Genomic DNA, 21,332 nt, shown 5'->3' with positions numbered 1-21,332 from the left:
GAAAACTTAATCAAGTCCGATACTACTACTCACGGCATTCGACAGTGAGCAAATTTACCAAGAGCGCAGATGAAATACAATTTTTTCGTTTATTATTTTAATATTTTTCGTTTAATTTGTTTCTGCATTCAAACAAAGCTTTCGAAACAAGAATAACGGTAAATATGATAGTTTTTATGAAAAAATCTAGGTATTTAATATCGGTGCACCAAAGTATTTTTGTATGGTGAAAACATCTCTTGTGGACTCAAATTACCGTAAAGACTTTTAGAGGTATCTGCGGCACTACAACAACCGTCATCGAGATAATATGAAGCTAAGCCCAGGAAATATGCTGTTTCGACGCAGTCGGACCAAAGAAGATGAGTTGAGGTTAAGAGGTGGTTAGTGTCATTTTTTTGGCTTCTACTCGCAAGTGCTGTCGGACGGTTGTACTCTGTGGAACTTTCCGTTACGATTGCGGCGGTGATAAGGAGGGCAAGCTCTAGAAGGTACCCTTTAGAATTTTCAGTTTATTTACAGCCGATAATGGTATGCCAATGCCAAACTCCAACATAACCTTCTCCGTCAAAGGCCAAAGGTGACACTACTAATTCCAGGTCGCTCTGAAGCTGGCGCTATGTAGTTTCAAAGATTTCCAAATGATCCAGAATTCCAACTAAAGTGCGCTCACTGAATCTGATAATCGCACATAGACCCATTCGGTTCCCACTTGTACCAGCTCTATCATTCATTTTGTGATCTTATGTGAAGATAAATGCTCCGTCGTTCCCACGACAGTCGGTTCTACGTAACCGGATCGACCCGGATTTATAGCCGGCCAAAGACTGCCACTTCAGGAGCATTCCCCGTATATGTATGGGGAATGTTTATGCTGCAACAACAACAATAAATGCTCCGTAGATTGGTCTTTTTCTTAGTCATTTTTTTTTTTAATATTTTCTTGGCCAACAACTTTTGATAATCGATCGGACGTAACCATTTTGCATCACAGCTCGAAATGCGCGACCTACTCAAAATAACTATCATGCGTCCGCAAGACTTTTACTGTTTGCTCTAATGAAAAGGAATGTTACAGGATTACTTAAATTATTTATTTTCCCCCAAGCTTTAACAAAAAAAAAAAAAAAAAAAAAATTATTGCGAATTATTTCGTTTTTGGTGTGAAAGGGTGGGAAGAGAGGGGAAGATAGTTTTTGTCCGCGGTTTATTCGGTCGAATGATGCGAATGGGTTAATTGGAGCCTTCTAAATTCAATGGCGCCCTCCATTTTGTCTAATTGGTTCCAGTGTGCGAGATAATGGTATTTAAAAATGGAAAAGCCCTTATATCATAAGCTGAAGTGATCCGATCTTAATGATTTTCAGAAAAAATTAAGGGTTACATTCAAAAAAAGTATTTTGTTAAATTTCTACAGAATAGCTTTAAAACTGTGGTAGTTATTTACAAAAAAAAAAAAAAACTTTTCCAAAACTTCTACGGAATAGCTTTAAAACTGGGGTTGTTATCTATACAAAAGTGAAAATTTAAGCAAATTTTTTAAAAACATCCCAACAAAAAACATTAAAATGTAAAGCAGATTTTTTTATTGTATTTTTTATCATAATACGTAAAGATTGAAATGATTACCGCTAGCAAATTTTATGATATGAACAGCGCCTTATAAGTCACACATACATTGAATGCAGCACAACTGACATGCATCGACTTTCGATAACATTAACTCTTCACAATCGACTGTCATCACCAGTTGTTTATATTCTCTCATATTTCCGTAGGCTGAACTCATTAAATTTTTCGTTCATAACTATTTCAAGCCACTTTGGTTGCATCTGCACTTTGCTGTGATGAATTTTCGTGGGAAATCTCATGGCAGCTTGGCACTCTGGCATTTACACATGCAGCTACATACAATTGATCCAAGTATGATTACACTTTTCAGCCCGCGCGCATTCACCCGCTCGTTAACAGTGCACGGCCGTGGTTAGCGTACGATTACAGAGTGCAAGATAACTGTATATCTACATGCATACATCCTCATATGCAGTCTTTCATTTACGTTATATTTTTTGCACTCCTTCAACTGCTCAGGCGTCAGATTAACCGTTGGTTTTTTTATGTGATCTGCTTCCCCGCTAGAACTGTTCATTTTTCACTTATAAATTTTCTAATTTTTTCGCTGACTATGTGTAACGAGGTATGTACATATGTATCTGTTGGCGTCATCGTCACCGTCTTCACCAGAAAGGGTAGCTACAGCATTGTCGAATAGCTTTGACAATTTTTATTTCATAATTTTTCACAATTCAGCATTAAAGAGATATAAAAAAGGCAACACAATTGAAAAAACCAAACGACAAACGTATGCAGAAGAGTGAAGTTAGACTCTACTTGGGCTTAGAAGCTTCAAAATTGTAAAAAAAGGAAAGACGCTCTTGAACTCTAAAAACCAACAAGATCTGAGCAGCACCATAAATGAATGGGATAGTCTGAGATCTATGAATATCAAGTCAAAACACCAATTTTGCTTGGGTCTGAAATTAAAATTTGAAAATGCCGAGCCATGAAGCACCAGGAGATTTAGTGGCTCCTAAAACAATCAGGCTAAAAATCCCATTGTATTTAGAGCTCTGGAAAGAGGGTAGATAGTCAAGGAGGGAAGGAGAAGAGTATAAGAGAAAGAGATAGGAAAGAATAGAGACAGATATAGAGATAGTTAGTCCTGTGAGAGTTTTCCAGATTCTTTGGCAAATCTGAAAATATCCTCCAATTTGAGAGAATGAATATTACTCGTTCTCATGACATCGGAACTCAAAATTCGTAGCCTTGCTGTAGCAAAGGCAGGACACTGACAGAGAAAATGCTCAGTGCTATAGGGCACCTCTAAGCAAGACAAGAAAATTGGGTCTTCAATGATTCCAATGGCTGTCATATGCTGATTCCATGGGTTGTGTCATGTAATAATATTAACCATCAATCGAACGTCTTTTCTTTCAAGTTTTAGAAGAAAGTTCGACGGTTTTCTGTGCGGGGTGGTCACAAAACTCTTTGCAGTTCTTCAGCGATCTAGACTGTTCCAGCGCTCTTTATGTAAATTGTATACAAAATCGCTGACCCAATTCATGATTCCTGCGGAACTGATTCCGATTATTGGCTCTGGCCCTTGTGGGGGACCGCTTATCCACGGTTGGCCAATTTGGTCTAGTAAACGAGCAAAATTGGTCAAAGCCAGTAGTATTTTGACTCTTAACGCCAAGAGGCAATCTGTCCTGTGTACCAAATCGGCTCGAATTTTAATGCCTCGTATAGTGTTCTGACCCGAATTCCTCCTGCCAACGAATTTGGAGCAAAACCTCTTTTGAAAATGTGGATGCAAGTCCAAGATCAAATTAGTTCCAAAAGCCAAAAGATTAAGCCAGAGACGCTTCTATACTTCTAGAGTAGCGTCAGTAATAAAAGCGGGAATATCAAGAATCCCACACCTCCTACGACAGCACAACAGTGTCAGTGTATACAGGGTTGAACACAGAGATGTGTTTCGGGAAATGAGAAAGTGATGAAGAGCGCGAGATAAAGATCGGAGAGCAGACTTAGGAAATTGGGAGTTCAAGCATAAAAAGCTGGCTGATTCCTCCGCTTCCATAACTCGAGCGGAAGACTAGAGTAGTTATTCACTGTGGAAGGTCTAAGCTGGACATCTACAGACTAACACAGAAACACTCGCTGAATGAAGAACATGAAGCAGTTTAGACTCTCAAACAAGAGTATACAGCTTTGCGTGGAAATACTAAATGGGGCAACATATTTTTTGGTATATTCGGAGAAATCCAAAGTTCGTGAGCAGTGACTAAAGAAGTAATTTGTAAGTTACAATGATAACCAAACTGATAAATTTCTTGTAGGCGCCGTAATCCTGGTTCAGCAAGGAACAATAGGTAGGTAGAGTGGTTGGCGTAATGGCATACTTAGATCTGTCGTAGATCCATTGTGATACCCCTGGAACTTATCCTTACACTATGGGCTCCGTTTTAAATCATTCTGTATCTTTTATACGAGACAATAAGTAATTTTTTGTGTGTTCTTTAATAATAACCACTCGACAATGGCGCCATGTCTCGGCTCCAGGCTTTTCGTTTTATTTTTTGACACCAGATCATTCCATGTCGAAAATATGAAACTTTCTCATGCATAAGTTTAGAAGTTATCAGCAATCCGACAACGACGCCATCTCTCGGCTCCAAATCTATTTTTCTTATTTTTTGGTATGATTCATACCTTTCGATGTTGCAAGAATGAATCCTTTTGGTTCATAAAAAGCGAAATTGTCGATAATTCGATCACAGCGCCACTTCACGGAATTTCGGTATGCAAGTCAGGTTGCAAATGTTGCTCCCTGAAGTGCAAATAAAAAGTTGACCCAATTTCAGCGAAATCGGATGAATGGTATGGCAACACATAAACAACCAGCCTCTTTGAAATTCATTTCTTACAACTCAACAGGTGGAACACCGCCAGAGCAAACATTTAGAGTAGACATTTTTGGAAACTTTTTTTAAATTGCTTAATTTTCACTTCTTTTACAAAAAAGCTGGCTTTATAGGGATGCCCAGTATCATGAATAACGGGACGAACAGATTATTTTTTCCGTGTTTATATGTTTATGTGGTGTCGATGATATGGTGCAATTTGAGGTTAACTTATTTGATTATTTAACTAAAACTACTTTAATTGTAGAACAAATGGGAATGTTCATTGCTGCTCTTTTTGTATTTTGGTAACTCACCGCTGATGATGGTTGGACATTTTGTATACTTTTTTGTTCTGTTTGCTGCTAAAGTAATGTTTTTGCTGACTCTTAGCAGTTTTTAAGGTTTTGGTTTTTTTGTTTCACAATGTGGCAGTACTTGACGTTACACGTTTTTTTTAATGAATTCAAAGCACTGATTTGTTTAGTTTTTTATTTTATTTTAAATATCTTTCAACTAATTTTATAGCAAGAACTTTTACGAAGGACACTTAGCTTTTAAGGAATATTAACTTTGTTGTTGTATTTTTCTTGCAAGCAATTAGCTGACTAAATTTTATAATTTGCTTATAAATTTGTTTGAGAATTGTTTAATTGTCTTAGGATGTTTTTGTATTTGCTTCCAAGTTCTTTACTCAGAGACTGGAGCATTTCCTGTAAGAAGATTTTGTTCAGTTTCGTTGTTAATTTAATTTTTTTCACTTTACATGAATTAATTTTCATTGGCCTAAATTTTTTGATTTATTTAGTGGAAAAGAATATATGAATAAACAGGTATTCAGTTTTAAGTATTAATCTTTGTATAAAAGTATTTAATTTTAGCTTTGATTAAAAATTTTAAAAAAGTTATATAAAAAAATCATAAATTATAAAATCATATAAAAAAATAAATAAAATAAAATGTTTTCTAAATTCCAGTTTAAGTTGACAAAAAAAAAAATAAAATTAATTTTAAAAAAGTAATTGAAAAAAGAAAAAATAAATAAAAAACAAATAAAATTAAAAAAACGCATTGCAAAATTAACTAAAACTGTTAAAGAAAACTTATTTGCATGCATAGAAAAAATTAAGCTAAAAAAGTAATAATACCAAAAAAACACCAAAAATAAAAATAATATATTAGATTAAAAAATACCCAACTTTAGCTACAGATAACAAAATCAAAAAAGAGTATAATAATTAGTCATAATTTAACCAACTAAGGCAAATGATTTTTTTTCTTTGTTTGAATTTAAAAAAAATATATCTTTCAAATGAATTCATTTAAAAAATTAGTTACATCAATTTTTTTATGAATAAATTCATTTTCATAAGCCCGAAGAAGTAATTTCCTAAAGTTACAAATAAATAAACTTATTTTAGGTTTAAAAAAAAGGAGGAAAAGCAACAAAAACGAACAAATATAAAAAAATAGTTGCATTTATTTTTTTTCAATGAATTCATTTTCATAAGCCCCATTTTATTTAGAAGTATTTTCCTATAGTTAAAAATAAGTAAACTTATTTTAGGTTACGTTGAAAAATAAAAGAGGAAAATCAACAAAAATTAAAAAAATAGTTGTATTTAGTTCTTCTTTTCAATAAATTAATTTCAAACGTTAATTTCCTGTGGTTAAAAATAAACAAATGTATTTTAGGTTATATTAAAAATATGAAGGCAAAGCAACAAAAACCATTTATTATTGTATAGTATATAATTTTTTCTATAAATTCATTTTCATAAGCCTGAGTTTGTGAGCTGTAATTTCCTGTAGTTAAAAATGAATAAACTGTTTTTAGGTTATGTTGAAAAATAAATGAGGAAAAACAACACAAACGGACAAATATAAAAAATTAGCTGCATTTAATTTTTTTTTTAACAAATTAATTTTTATAACCCTGTGTCTATAAACTGTAATTTCCGTTGGCCAAAATTAAATAAACTTATTTTAGGTTATGTTGAAAAATATAAAAGTGAAACAGCAAAAGACATTTTAATTAATTCTAATTCTGGATGTTAATGCAAAAATTTAATTAACTTAAAAGATGTAGTTAATTCAAAAAATTATATTTGAGCAGTTTTAAAAATGTACTAATATGGATGCTAAGTCAAAAATTAACTATAAAAAATTGTATAAAAATAAATTTTTAAAATTAAGCAGTTGACGTTAACATTTTTGTTTATTTAACAAAAGTATATGTGTTACAATGTATATGCATGTTTTTTAATTAATTAATTTTTAAAACAGTTTTATGCTGTTTTATCACCAAATCCATTTTGTTCTTAAAAGCAAATTTTTTTTACTCATTCCCAGAAGTGAAAAAGAATTGCAACTGTATGTATATGTATTATATATTGTAATAAACAAGTTAAATAAAAAACCTTAAAAGAACAAACATTGGTTAATCATAATTTTAAATTTTAATTGTTAATAATAATATTTTAAAGTATAATTTAGGCATTTAATTAACAAAATAACGTTTAGTTTTTAATTTGAACTAAAAAAATACTTTAAAGCATTAAATTATTTTTAATTAAATAAATATTTTAAAAATAAAATAATTATTTAAATAAAAATATTTATTTAATAAATAAATTAAATTAATTGCCTAAATTATGATTTAAAATATTATTATTAATAATTAAAATTATGATTAACCACATTTTTAATTTATTTATTAAATGAAAATTTATTAATAAATATTTTTATTTTTATTTTTGTTTAATTTATTTAAATGAAAATATTTAAATAAATAAGTATTTAAAATAAAAATATTTATTTAATTAAAACTATATAATTAAAATATTTATAATTTAAGTATTGACAGTAACCCATGTATTAATGTATATATATGCATATTATGTATATACATACATATATCCTTATTTCTATTTTTAATACAAAAATTTATATTCAGTTTCAGTTAATTCTTCCTATAATTAAAAAGATTAATTTTAATTTTGCTCAACCAAATGCATTTTTAATGTTTAACCGCGCATAATATTTTTTTTAATAACAATATATATTTTTTAACTTTATTTTTTTAAGAATAAATTTTTTCTCTTCATTAGCCATAACTAACTAAAAGAAGCAAAACTGCTTTTGAAATGTGTATGCCACCTCAGCCGAAGAAATGCCACTTTATAGGCGCATTTTTTTTATTTTTTGTCTACATTTTGCACAACTCATCTCACTCTATTTATGTATGACTTCAACGCGATTTCCGAGAATTTCGTTTCTGCATAGCTTTTTCCTCTTTTGCATGCGTTTCATCAAACACAGAAACCAGCAAACAAACACACAAAGCGAAAAGTTGCAACAAATGAACACATATATACGAGTATGTGCATATGTGTGCGTAAATGAGTAATAGATCGTTAATGTGTACTTCGTTGTTCAACAAAGAAGGTTGACGACAAATTGATTTCTTAGTTTATTTATTTGATTTCTTTCTGTCTACCACCAAATGCAGCTGACAGCTGGTAATTAGTAGACAAAGCCATACACTGCGCATACACATACACACACATACTCTCTGCCTAGAGATTTGAAATTTGATTAGAAAATTTGCTAAAATCGTGATTCACTAAGCGCCGGTGTCACTATACCATTGCACGCTACTGTATGCGATCGCCGACAATAACAAGTACATATAAAGTAAAATAATTTATGTGAGCTAATATTGAATGAGAAAGAGAATCTCATAGGGAGTAAGCACAATGACGTTGCAACGCAACGCACACCAGCCGGTGGTCGTAAGGGCGTATGAGTAACATCAAAAGCTCGAACCAGAACAGAATCAGCAATGCGGCTCAATGGTGCCATGTATGCAGCAATGTGTTTAGAACGAACGCTTGGAGAGCACAAAATATAATAATAATAAGCACACATTTAAAACAAAAAAGCAAAAACAAATAACAGAAAAATAAATCCAATTAAGAGAGTGAGTGCACGCTCTCAAAAGAGCAACTTGCAGGTTGTCTACTATGCAGGCTGTGTTTGTGCGATGTGAGTATTTCGTTTTCTACAAATCAATGCGAATGAAAGAATTTGAGAAGATGGTCGTGTCACAGATACAGCGACAAAAGTTTGCTGCCTAGCAGACGGGTGGTCGTGTGTCGTTGACGTCGGCGATGTCTCCACAAAAGTTGAGCGGCGCGGCGCGCTCATACAGTTTAAGCAATGCATTTTTTCATCAACCTTTACTACTTTATTATTGCAACTGATGATAGTAATTGAAAAGTGTTAGAATTTTTGCCATTTGAAGCGCGACAGAAGCACATGAACTGTGTGCGACAACAACAATTGGCGGCCTCCACGGAGCGCTGGTGTAGTGGAGCGCAAAACAATGTTGTTAAAGTCGTGTGAAAAGGGGATTATTTTAGGCGCACCGCATTTACTGTATGAGTCATAAGAGGCTTTAGTAGAAGTACAGAAGTGAAGAATGACAAGACTTTTTAAATATTTGGAAAATTCGTTTGCTCACTAAAGCAACTGAACTTGTGGAACACCTATCAATGTGTTAAAAAAACGGGTAATAATATTTAGTAAAATCATTAATAGACTTAAAAATATGAAATTTTATAAAAGTGTACTTTAAAAGTCGCTAAAATATTCGTAAAAAATTTGCACTAATTTCAATTTTGCGAGAAATCAGTAAAAAAAATTATAAGTAAAGAAAGAACTCAGGAAGTAATAACTGTTATTTTAATGCATACAGCTGAACAAGTGAAACACTTCATAAAGCAGAACCGTTTGAAAAGCATCTTAGAGGAAACATACTAAAATATAATAGCAAATGCAGTTTAGATTGTTTTAATTGGCAAATCATTGCTTTTCATTTCAAATAAAAATAAATAATCTGTTGCCGAGCTCCTCCTCTTATAAAGAGACCTACAGTTTTAAGCCGATCCTGAACGGAAAATGGGTCTTATGAGGGGCTTTTTCATGGCAGCACTACACTCGGAGGTTTGCCATTGTCTGCCGAGTAGCGACCGCTATTAGAAAAAACTTTTTCTTTCATGCACCGAGATTCAAACCTCCCGAATGGTAGTCACGCACCAGCCCATTCGCCCACGACAGCCGACTTCCTATAAATAAACATTTTTCAATGTCAAGAGCGGATAAAAATATTCTGTAAAGTTTCATGAACTATCTGGTACATAAAATAGCAGTACTAGCGCAGCAGTTACCGGTAGTAGGTGCTAAAATAGGTCCAGGAAGTAACGACAAGTCCTCAATTATTTCTCTACTAAGAAGGTAGGTAGGTGAAATGGTTGAAGTACCAGTCTGAGACTCCTTAAGTAGCACTAAACGTCCTTTTTGATATCCAACAGTTGAGACCTCCAACAGGCAGATGCCTACAACCAGGCCGAGAAGTTGATGTGATGGAGAAGATTGTTGGGATTTAGGTTGGAGCACTGCCCAGGCTGTCGAAGAAGGGAGCTGCTCACTGGGTTATCAACTTAAACGGTCCAAACTCGTACATTTGCAGAGAAAGCGCTCAACAGTCTGTTTCTCTGAAAGGTCCCCACAACTTCTACAATGGGGATTAAATGGCAAAACTGACTTTTTTGCGTATGTGCCGATCCTCCAATGCCCGGTAAACACAGCTACGAGTTTGGAAATTGAATGGCGTGGAGTCCCACTTTCAGATCCCTACGTCTATTTTACTGGAACGAAAGGGATTCCGAAATAGCAAACATAGAAATGGAGCGCTATCTGGTCTGTGCTTTCCTGAGAAATAAGTTGTACAACTCAACTTTAACAACTGGCAGGGAAGTGCCGTACTATGAAACAGCTTTCTGAACCCACAATTCGAAGGACAGCATATCCAAATTGAAGGAGAAGCCTGCAAGAATTTACAACAGCCATGAAACAATTTCACCAAATATTTTTCGTACAATTGAACATGTAAAACACTTCCTTTTAGCACATACAGACTCAATTTTGTTCTAAAAATTTGATGTGGTTTACAAATTCGCATTTAGTTTCGTACAATTGAACACGTGAAACACTTGCTTTTAATGCAGGCAGAGAGATCGCAGAAGCCACGATGTACAGCATACAAAGAGGCGCTGATCTGGTACCGCTAATCCGCTCTCAATGGATGTGAATCGCTGCGAGTGTTACGTCACACTTGAGCAATTTATTCGTGTGCTGTCGGTGTTGTAATTTTCCCTTGCGTTCTATCATTCGTGCCGCACAGTACATATATTTGCGAAAGAATTGGAAATTCAATTTTCTTGAATTCAGTTCCGTACAATTGAACCAGTGAAACACGGAGCTTTAAACGCAGTTAAAGTGTGCAAGTGGTACAGTTATATAAAGCTCTTATTTGAATTTAAACATTTTTGTAGGAATTTCATTGCGTAAGATTGGAAAATGCAGCTTAGAAAACCGCGCATAAGTTAACAACCCAATTAATTGACATATAAAATAAGCAGAGCCTTCAAATAATGAGCTTTTTTCTATTCCTAAAGAGCTTTCCTTTTATATGAATTCCTAACAAACGTCACTTCTGTGCATGTATGTTGTGTATTTGTGGTTATCGAGTTATCTAGCACTTGATAAGACTTTTCAATATATGCAGCAAGTATCTGCACAGTTACTCATACATGCACGTATGTTCTGTCATGCTACTTTATCACTTTACCATTCTGTCACTTTAAAATTCAATGCATTTTATTATGCGTAGTCTTATCAAATTATGTTGGCTTACTCCGATTTATTTGCTGATGATTTGTACATAAACAATCTGGCGTCGGTGATAACAAGTGTACATTCAATGATGGGTTGGGGTATACTTTGCATTTCTGGAGTCATTTTCGAAGGCATGCATAAATCTTAAAAAAAATACTCTTAATTCGGCAGTTAGCTATGCATATTCGAGGCAGCATTGTGAAATATTTGAACGTCACGTGTTTTAGAATCTTCTAGCCCCTTAAAGGAAAGCATCGGACTTACTTGGAGCCTTTTAATTTAGTATGGGAATGTGCTTTTATGAACTTGATTATGGCGGTTCCAATACCAATTAAATAAAAAAATATATTATATAATTAGGCTTAGGCGGAATTTTCCAGATGATCCTTTCTTAGTTGGAGTACTCAATTAGCAGATCTCAACTTATTAAACTCACGAGTTAACGTACAACGCTAAACAAATTTTCAACGAACTCGGAAGAAATGGGAATCTGCAAAAATTCCCTCTCTTACGCGCCGGCCGTAGGCGAATGGGTTGCTTCGTGACTACCATTCGGGAGGTTGAAGTCTCCGTGTATAAAACACCAAATTACGGAAAAAGTTTTGAATGACAAACCTCCGAGTATATTTTCGCCATGAAAAAGCTCTTCATAAAAAATATCTGACCTTCCGAGTCGGTTTAAGGCCGGCGGGCCAATTAGATGTCCTAAATTCAGTAGTTTTCGCGAAGCGTTGTAGGATGAGAAAAAAAACAATTAGCCAAATGAAGTTTTGGGGATAGTTTAATATATATTTCAACTAAAAAAAAAAATGTGTACAATCTCCAACAATATATTGTAAGCCGAGTTATCAATAGATTCCCAGAGCGCCTGGGAATTTGAATTTTTGGGGAAGGTAGAAAAAAAAGTGGTTTTTCAAGGAAAAAAAACTCTTCAACTGGGTAAAAAAGTCGCTTAAAAAAGTTTTTGGATGTTTTTTAGTTCACATAGGAGATAATTACATCAAAATTAATAATCTTTTTTTTTTTGTTTTCAGATGAAAATTGCAAGTTGTATCTTGTACAGAAGTTGGATACAGGCGCTCTGGGAATCTATTGATAACTCGGCTTACAATATATTGTTGGAGATTGTACACATTTTTTGTTTTTAGTTCAAATATATATTAAACTATCCCCAAAACTTCATTTGGCTAATTGTTTTTTTTTTCTCATCCTACAACGCTTCGCGAAAACTACTGAATTTAGGACATCTAATTGGCCCGCCGGCCTTAAAACTGTAGGTCCCTCCATTTGTGGAACAACATCAAGATGCGCACCCCAAATAAGATGAGGAGCTCGGCCAAGCACACAAAAAGGGTGTAAGCGCCACACACACAAAAAGTTCTTTCTTATCCTGCTAAGCTAAGCATACGATTCGTAAAAGTTAGCAAACTTAAGTTGAAGGCTGCTTTGTTCTACTTGTAAGTTAAAAGAGTCAGCCGTCCTTAAACAAGACTTGGTTTTCTGCTTTTCGTTGGAATTACACTCTAATTACATATTACAGAAATTGAAAATTGGGCATTGAGTAACTCCACGCATTGCTTTATTAACAACTATTTATGAATAAATTTCTGTTGTTTCTAGTTGAGCGCCCAGTTAAGTGCCTACCAAGTGGGTACTTTTCGTCAGTAACAAATTGAACAGCTTTCTGTTGCTTCTAGTTGAACCCCCAGTTGGGTGGCTACTTTTCGTCAGTAACAAATTTAACAGCTTTCTCTCCTTTCTTTTCATCATTCAAATAGAATACTTTTCTTTAGATTTTCTAGACTTTTTCGTTGGATTTCAGACTGCAATTCATTCTAGAGTTTGGAGATGAGTTCGTCAAATTTTCAAATTTTCTTTGGTGGCCAAGCGTATACCCTTCTATAACTTGTAATGCCCATTTTCTTACATAAAATTTTAAGTATCGATTTTGGCATTTAGATTAGAAAGATTATTTATTCGCGTTCTAAAACATATCTATCCTTATATGGCGCAGAAATGCGAACTCAAATAAAGATGAGAAGCCGCCAGGAGTATTCGACCCCTTCCGGGTACAAAATGAGTTGAAATTATCAATTGTATGATTTTTGTAGTGACTATACCTATGTCATACAAATATAAAAGCAACGTTGGCTTAGCCATATCATACATATGGGACGATGAGACGACGAATACGAGTATCGTTCCATTCGGCAGCTTCGGGTGGACCTCTAGCCCAATAAACGGTTGCAGAGCCACATAAGAAGGTGAAGATGTGGGCTAGTAGCGGTGCACTACACAAGGCTAGTTCACTGGGGCGACAGCCCTTGGTCGGGAAAACCCCGAGGCATTCTGGTAACGTAGAACCGGCTGTCATGGGAATGGCATATGTCCAGCATGTGAAGGAAAACCGCACGGTGCTAACCATCGCTTCACATGCCCTATTAAACCTACTCACCTAATACCCCTAACCTCGTTCTGGACCCAAACCCAAACGGTCGAAACGGCACGCTTTCTGGGTTTACCGTTAGAGTTAGACCAAGACGACCGGTGACTACATCGCACAGAGAGGGGTTAGTAAGCTGTTACAACAACAACAAAGACGAAGATGTGGGTTTTCAGTGTGTGTGTACTACGCGCACAAATGGTTTTTAATATCCAGCCCAATGCTGTTATTCGAATAAAGCAACCAAATGGAATTAAAAAGTGATTCTTTTTTTAGCTATATTTTTGCGAAAGTTTGCTTCTGTTGATTGCATTCACAACTAACCGCCGAACTAGAATTTACTTTATCTTGTCGATAAATTTTGTTGTTCTCTTCAAAGTTTGTTAAATTCTCGTACCGATAATTTTGTATGTGCCCTTTAAAGCTTTTTTTTTGTCAGGCAGTTGAGAAAACGAAAAGAGTTAAGTGGCATTTTAAGATTAGAAGTCTTTTATCAGTTGATTAGTAAAACTTATTTCACTGATTCTATTTTATTTTCTATGTTGTGTTGGTCATCTCGATTCTGCTACTAGTACTTCCTGTTTTTTTTCGACTTTGTATGCCAACTTTTCATCAATTCGCGCCTTTAGTATTGCAAAAGTAGCGCCAATAATGCAAATACGAGTGGCAGCACTGCCACTATAACCAACACCATTAACACGACGACATGGCAATATTAGCGAAAAGTAGGTCAGCTGTTAGGTGGTGGATTATCGATGGTTACTTTGGTAGACACAGAGTGTAGTAGGTGCGGCTAGACAGGTAAACAGACAGACAAACAGACAGATAGATATACAATTTACGGCAGTGGTTGCAATGGTGGAGGTGGTGACGACGGTAACGGTGGTGGTGGCGGTGTCGTTTTTGTATAGGCGACTTAATGGCCACGCAAGTAAATAGAATGCATGCATTTACTATTCTATTGAATTTTATGCTGCTAACTGTTGAATATATCGCATAAACGATGGCGGCGGCGGCGCGGTGGCGCTGCATTCTGGACAAAGGGGGTAGCGCCGACGCACGAGCGTCACTTCAGCGAATGTCTAGGCAGCCAGACGTTTGCTGGTGGCAAATGTGGAGTGGTGAGTGGTAGCATTCATTTTGCGTGCCATGGCAGGAAAAATATATGCATGTATATGGGTGAGTGCGTGTGTAGTCATGCTTAGCTCTTTAGCTCTATATGTATATGCAGCTGTAGGCATAAATATATAGGTATGTCTGTATGAATTTAATGTTATTTGCAAGTTTGTTGCAGAATTATAGGTTAGCGATTCTTGGAAAATGCAATTGCCTAATGCACAATACGTGGCAATTTTACGAATGAAACGGTTACTGCGCTATCAACAATTGTTGAGCGCGTTGATGTAGGCGCTGGGGAATCCTGTGATAAGAATGGCGCTACACGAAAGCAGTGCAGTCTTGATTAATTTTAATAATACTTAAAAAAATCAATGAACTCATCGTTGCGAACAGCATAAGCAATTGAGCAAACACACCCAAAAAAAGGGGGAAAAACAAAAAAAAAAAAAAACAAAAAAAAAAAAAAAACGATACGCGCAACTCTACACACGCTCCTAGCGGCTGATCAACAAAGAAAATAAATGGCAGTATAAAAATAAAAAACAGCAACATTTTATACAGATTCTACTTGTTGCCCTATACGCTTTATGCTTGTTTTTATTTTGCGGTTATTATGCACACACAACACACGTACACAAATCTCCGTTGATTAGTATTACACATAAGCAATTTTCGCAAAAAAAATTGCACAAAATAAATTTCTTTTTTTTTGATTTTTTATTTCACTAGAAACTGAAATGGTAGCATCGTTGCGACAGTAGCAGACAGTGCTGGAGCAAGGCGGTGGCGGAAATATGCAAGCAGCGGTGGACGGCGATAGGTGTTTCGCAGCTGTGTGATACCGCAGTTAATGTTAACTTCAAGCCGGCGTCGACAATGACGTTGGGCCGCGCATACAGCGCTCGCAGTAAGCAAACGACGTGAAGCATACAAAAAACAATTGCGCGACAGGCGTATGGTAGCGTATATGATAGCTGCCGACGATAACCGACGTCATATGTAGACTTAAAACAAATACATACAGATGTATGTATAAATGAATATTTATTTATATGAATGCGCTTTGCCAAAATCAGCAGTGGAATTATTTATTACTTTAACTGTTTTTTCTATAAGGATGCCGCACAGGTATTTATGTGCTTTAAAGTCGATTGTAATCTACAACAACAAAAAAAAAACAGTAACATGCAGACTTGCAAATTTACAGCACGCTTATGCCGCGCATAAGAACGTCGACAGAGAGCGTCAATGATATGCGACAGCTGCTGCTGCGGCATCAACGAAGCAAAAGTTTCCGCACACGATAACTTGTGTTGGTGAATTTAGCGAGAGCGAACGACCTACCGAACAAATGTGCCAGTCGGGAAAAGGCCATTCGTTCGCAACGACACCTACACACACACACATGCACATCCAAGTTGAAAGCGCATGCATAAGTGCTTATGCACACTAACGGTACCAAGGGTGCTGGTATTTTCGCTACATTATACAGCCAGCCTTTGCTTTGCTTTTGCAATTGCAATTGACGGCGCTAATCGTATGCGCGTTGACGCGAGCAGCTGCAGCAGTACTACTGACGTTGTCGTCGTGGGCGCTGCTTTTGAATTTAGCGGCACGAGAAATGCTGTTACGGAGGCGACGGCAAAGCAGTTGTTTTGCGGAAAAGTTATTTTTAATTGTATTTAATTATTTTACGCGAATTCTGCTGCCTCCAAGGTAGCTCTATTGTGTGTGTGTGTGCGCGCGTGTGTGTGTGTATTTTAATATTTTTGGCAGATTTCGTTTATGCGAATCGTCTAGTTTTCTTTTCTTAGCACCAAATTCCAGTTATCGTGATTTGCTGTGTTTATAATTTTGTATAACAAATATTACGGCGGATTCTTTGTCGGAAGTAGTTATACATCAGACTTTTAGCCGGCTCTCAGCGATTTTGACGGAAACAGCAGATTTGCTGACGTAACTGGGGTCATGAAAGCGGTTTGTTTTCGAAAAAACAAAAACTGAGATTGTGTTGCTGATATGCGAAAAAATCAACGCAGGCATCACTCATGTAACTTCGTTGCCGTCTGAACAATGGCTGACCGTGTTTTCAAAACATTGAAATTAAAAGAAATTGAATTAGTAGCATGAATTTTGAAGAATATTTTATAACAAAACACTGTGCAACAGTTTTTTTTTTATTTTGTGCATCAATTTCCACTAGCATTTGCAATCACAAGCGACTGCAAGCCGCGGGAGAGGACATTTCTGCCATCGTTCCCCCCGACAGTCGGTTCTACGTCGCCGGAACGACCCAGATTTACTATATATCCGGCCAAGGACTGTCACTCCAGCAGCACTCCCCGTACATGTTGGGAAATGTTTTTGCTGCTACTACAACAACAACAAAAACAACATTTCTGCCATGCAACTTCGCATAAAAACCATTTGCGGTTGTAGCAGATCAAATCGCACACCACAAATTGGAGCAAAAGATCAACCAAGCAATTAACATAGGGCGTACGCGCCGCCAATTGTATATGTATTTTAATTATTTAAGTTTTTGTGTGCCTTTACATTTTTTTTTTAATTTATATTTAATAAAAAAATATTAACTTGGTTTTGTTTCAATTTAATATTTGCGAATTATTTTCATTTTTTTTAACACTACACGGCCCTCCGTTCACACATTCTCTGCAGTTAATTTAGTTACTGTTACTTTCTTTTAATATTTATCTCATTTGCATGCCTATTCGGAGCTTGATTTTTATATTTATTTTATGTTTTTTAAACAACATTTTTTTTTACGTTTATGTTACGTAAGTAAATTTAGCGTGCATTACTCGCTTCTCTAAATTCTTCATTAATACATTTTTTTTTGGCTTAATATATATGCCAATTTTTATTGCTAATCTTGTTGCTGCCGTTGGCTTTTTGAAAAAACCAAATACCACAATTTTCCTTTTTTAATTTTGCCATCACTGCTGCTGCCGCTAGGGCTGCTTTGACGCTGACCATCGCTGCTGGCTTAGCTGCTCACTTTGCTTCTGCCACTTCCACTTCCTCTTGCTACTTTTTATTCGTTTTTAGCATAGAATGTGCAATATTGTATTTGCATACATACATACACACATGCTAATGTATGTAAGCATGCATGAACATTTTTATTTTACTATCTTTTATCTATTGTGTCTTTCGTTGTTTGTCCGTGCTCTGCTTTGCTAATTTGCGCTAGCGGCGGCATACACACAAAAATTAAATTTGCTAAACAAACAAAAAAAACACAAAAAATTGCTTAACACGTAATAAATGCATTATTTTAATAAAAAAAATAACAATTAAAAAATGGAATTAATAAAAATTTAGGCCATAAAAATCGCATTCTAACACACCTTTTATGCAATATTTGTTACACAGTTGCAAGCTCTTAAATTATCTCTTGAAATGGATTTTTTTGCCAGAAAAAAACACCACATCCCAATTTACTATTCCGATTGCAGCGCGCGGTGCGAGTTGAAGTGTATGTATATATGTATGTATGTTTTGTAAAATTCGCACTTTTACGTTCGCGTTTTACTTAAAATTTATTTTTTTTTTACTTTTTTTCGATTCTTATGCTTTTTATATTTGTATTAATAGTATAGCTGTTTTTGCTGTGTTAATTTAACGCGTAGTTGTTGTTGGTATTTTTCTTTTCCCTGACTATACTCAATATTTTTTGCTTCTGCTTTTTGGTCTTTCGTTTTGTTTTCTTTTTCTTTTCAACACTAATATATTTGTTGTTATGTAGGCACTTTTTGATACGAATTGAGAAGTTTGCGTGCTTCCGCGACAACCAACCGCAAAATGTGACGTACTAAACTAAACTGAAATCCGCTCGCTTGTCCGGCAAAAGTACGCTCGCTCTGTGACGGTAATGGTGACGGTGGCGGTGTTGGTGTTGACGGCGCCTACCTGCACACAAACAAACAAAGATACATACATATATACATAGCACACACTAACACATCCACATTTACCATGCAGGCCAAAAGAAATAACGCTCGCTAGCGGCATTGACAAGTATGAGCAGCAACAACAACAACCACAACAATAATATATAGAAGTACAAGTCTATTCGTCAATATATGTACGAGCATTTTACACATTGCCGGTGGAGATGACGGCAATGGCGGCAGCAGTAGCAGCAGCGACGGCGACGTTATGGTTGGTGCCTTCGGCGCCCTCTATACAAATTACAATAACAAATTTGCAGTTGTTAATGCATGCGCTCTGCTCGGACACTCGGCAAATAAACGCCACGATAGACCACCATAGTAAGCGACGAGTCGTTAGCCCACAGTCGGCTTCGCGTTATTAGCGTCTTGGCGATGTTGTTGGCACAGTGTAGCGGCGCGTATAAGGGAAGTGTTTAAAAACAACAGCAGAAACAGTGAGAAGCATAACAGAAAAAATAGGTCATTGGTCTGGGAAACAAGTGTTCTATTTGTGTGACGTATACTCTAACACAATTCTTGATTTTGTTGCTTTTTAATGAAGTAATTACGAAAGTGTGGTATTTCTCAGAGGGCAATGAGCAGTTAAAAGGTTGGCGCCACAGATTTTATAACCAAAGTTTAGAGGAATATTGAATATTTTGTTTTTGTATATGCACATATGTACAAATGGATGCACCGGTGCAACTAAAAAATATATATTTTCATACATTTGTTACACTACTGCAATGCTTTAAGGCGTGCCTACACTGCGGGCTTTTAGAAAAATCGAAATTTGTTTGGCTTAAGCGTCGCTTTAGGGTGTGAGAAACCTATATTCTAGCCAAGCGCTTTCAAGTGCTTGTAAAGCTTTAAAAGTATTCCTTTCAAAATCACACTTTTCAATTGAGGGGAACTGATTACTGTTTTTGCGAGTAACTTTGCCTAGAAAAAAGCGCAATGCGTTTTATTTGGCATAAGTCAGCGGCAGGCTTTCAGAAAGCAAAATAGATTAATAAAACTAACGCAAGACTGAGTCTTGTCAAGGCCCTATGCTCCCGAGTGGAGTGAACAAGGGGGGGAAATAATAATAACAATAAAAAGTTATACTTTAGTATTGACTATAATTTTTGTTTTCTAATTAAACGCTCACCTTTTTAGCAGAAAATGTAATAATTTGCTCTAAGGTGCTTCACAACATTTAATTCGAAAAAAAAACTCCCAGGCAATTTCATAACTCATGACTTCTTATTTCTAAGCCTTCATCGTCAATGTGCATTTTAGCACTTGCATATAAAAGAGCTTGCACATTTTAGAAATATGTAGCTTAAGATCTACGAAGAAAAAGGTTAATTGAGCGACAAGTCACATCGCACACAAAAATGTTGATTATTTTCTTATCGAAATCGAGTACGTTCCCATCGACGCTTCTAATCCAGATGAACTATAAGTTCAACGTTAAGATTTCTCATAGCTTAAATACCTTAAAAGTATGGAATTCAACCAAGTAGCTAGAAATTTCTTCTAATTGGTATCTATCTATTATTTATTATATTATATAATACATTATTTTCAAGTTCTCGCAAATCTGATATTCTGTCACAGATAGCTCTTTCATTTTCTTGCTATGCTTTATTGTGCGCTCATGAAAAACGGTTCACTAGACAGGGCTAGTTGACTGGGGCGACAGCCCTTGATCGGGAAAAACCCGAGTCATTCCGGTAAGGTAGAACCGGCTGCCATGGGAATGCGCTCATCTTCCTCAAAGGTTTCATAGCCAAATAAAAAGATGACTTATCAAAACCAGCAGGTGCTGCTTCTCTAATTGCAAGATACTTGCTTACTTCTGCTCTGACAGTTATACACTTTCAATGCATACTTTCCGCAAAACAATTTCTCGGCTAGTGTCTCGTATTATTGCTAAAATCCTTCCTTAAATCCTCCTTTAAATACTGAATCTCAATTAAAGATTTTACAGATTATTTACAGAATTAAGAGCGCAGTTATAGAAATACGCTTTTATAAAAAAATTTTAATTTTAAATATCAAAGTAAAACAAAACAAACAAAAAATGGTCTGAAATTGTGGGCATTTTTCGTAGATATATTTCATAAAAACTCTCAACTAATGGATACTAATTGGGTTGTAGCAGCATAAGCATTCCTCATAAATATACGGGGAATGCTGTTGAAGTTAGTGTCCTTGGCTGGGTATACATAAATCCGGGTCGTTCCGGTCACGTGGAACCGACTGTCGTGGGAACGGATGGCTAATTGGGTCGCTGTGTCCGATTGTAGAGCCTTTAAATTTATTTGGCAACCACAAAAACAAAAATTATTTTTTTCTGAAACTATTATATAAATGTACATCCTCTGCTTCGTGTCTTGAGCTGCCGGTCCAATGTTCTACAAATGGCACAGTTTCATGCCGCTTCCGAAGGGCAGGTGGTATTTATGAGCAGATTTTTTTGTGAAGCTATGCCTTTATTTAATAATAATAGCGATTTTCAGTTACAATAATTTTTCAAAAAATGTTTTTACATTTAATTTTTTTCCTTATATTATATTATTATTTTTAATTCTTTCGCCAACAAATCTACACCACAGTGCG

The 21,332-nt window shown here is 35.6% G+C and overlaps 1 protein-coding gene across 3 annotated transcripts in view; it reads right to left on the bottom strand.

The window, feature by feature from the left end:
- Nucleotides 1–21,332, bottom strand: part of LOC128858959 (insulin-like growth factor 2 mRNA-binding protein 1) — a 77,671-nt gene that overhangs the window by 32,448 nt on the left and 23,891 nt on the right. Inside the window, exons 1-2 of one of the 3 annotated variants that reach the window (XM_054095576.1) lie at nucleotides 18,141–18,634; nucleotides 4,784–5,179 (exon numbers count right to left, since the gene is read on the bottom strand). The exons of 1 other annotated variant lie outside the window; for it this stretch is intronic. In XM_054095576.1, coding sequence (XP_053951551.1) covers nucleotides 4,784–4,803 — 20 coding nt within the window. In that variant the 5' untranslated portion in view covers nucleotides 4,804–5,179; nucleotides 18,141–18,634. Of the gene's footprint in view, nucleotides 1–4,783; nucleotides 5,180–18,140; nucleotides 18,635–21,332 lie in introns of those variants that run through there. One more of the 3 variants, XM_054095578.1, reaches the window with a different exon arrangement.

Source organism: Anastrepha ludens, chromosome 3, assembly GCF_028408465.1.
Source record: "Anastrepha ludens isolate Willacy chromosome 3, idAnaLude1.1, whole genome shotgun sequence".
NCBI classification, from domain to species: domain Eukaryota; kingdom Metazoa; phylum Arthropoda; class Insecta; order Diptera; family Tephritidae; genus Anastrepha; species Anastrepha ludens.
The sequence above is the reverse complement of the archived record's forward strand: the minus strand, read 5'-3'. Positions and strand labels throughout refer to the sequence as shown.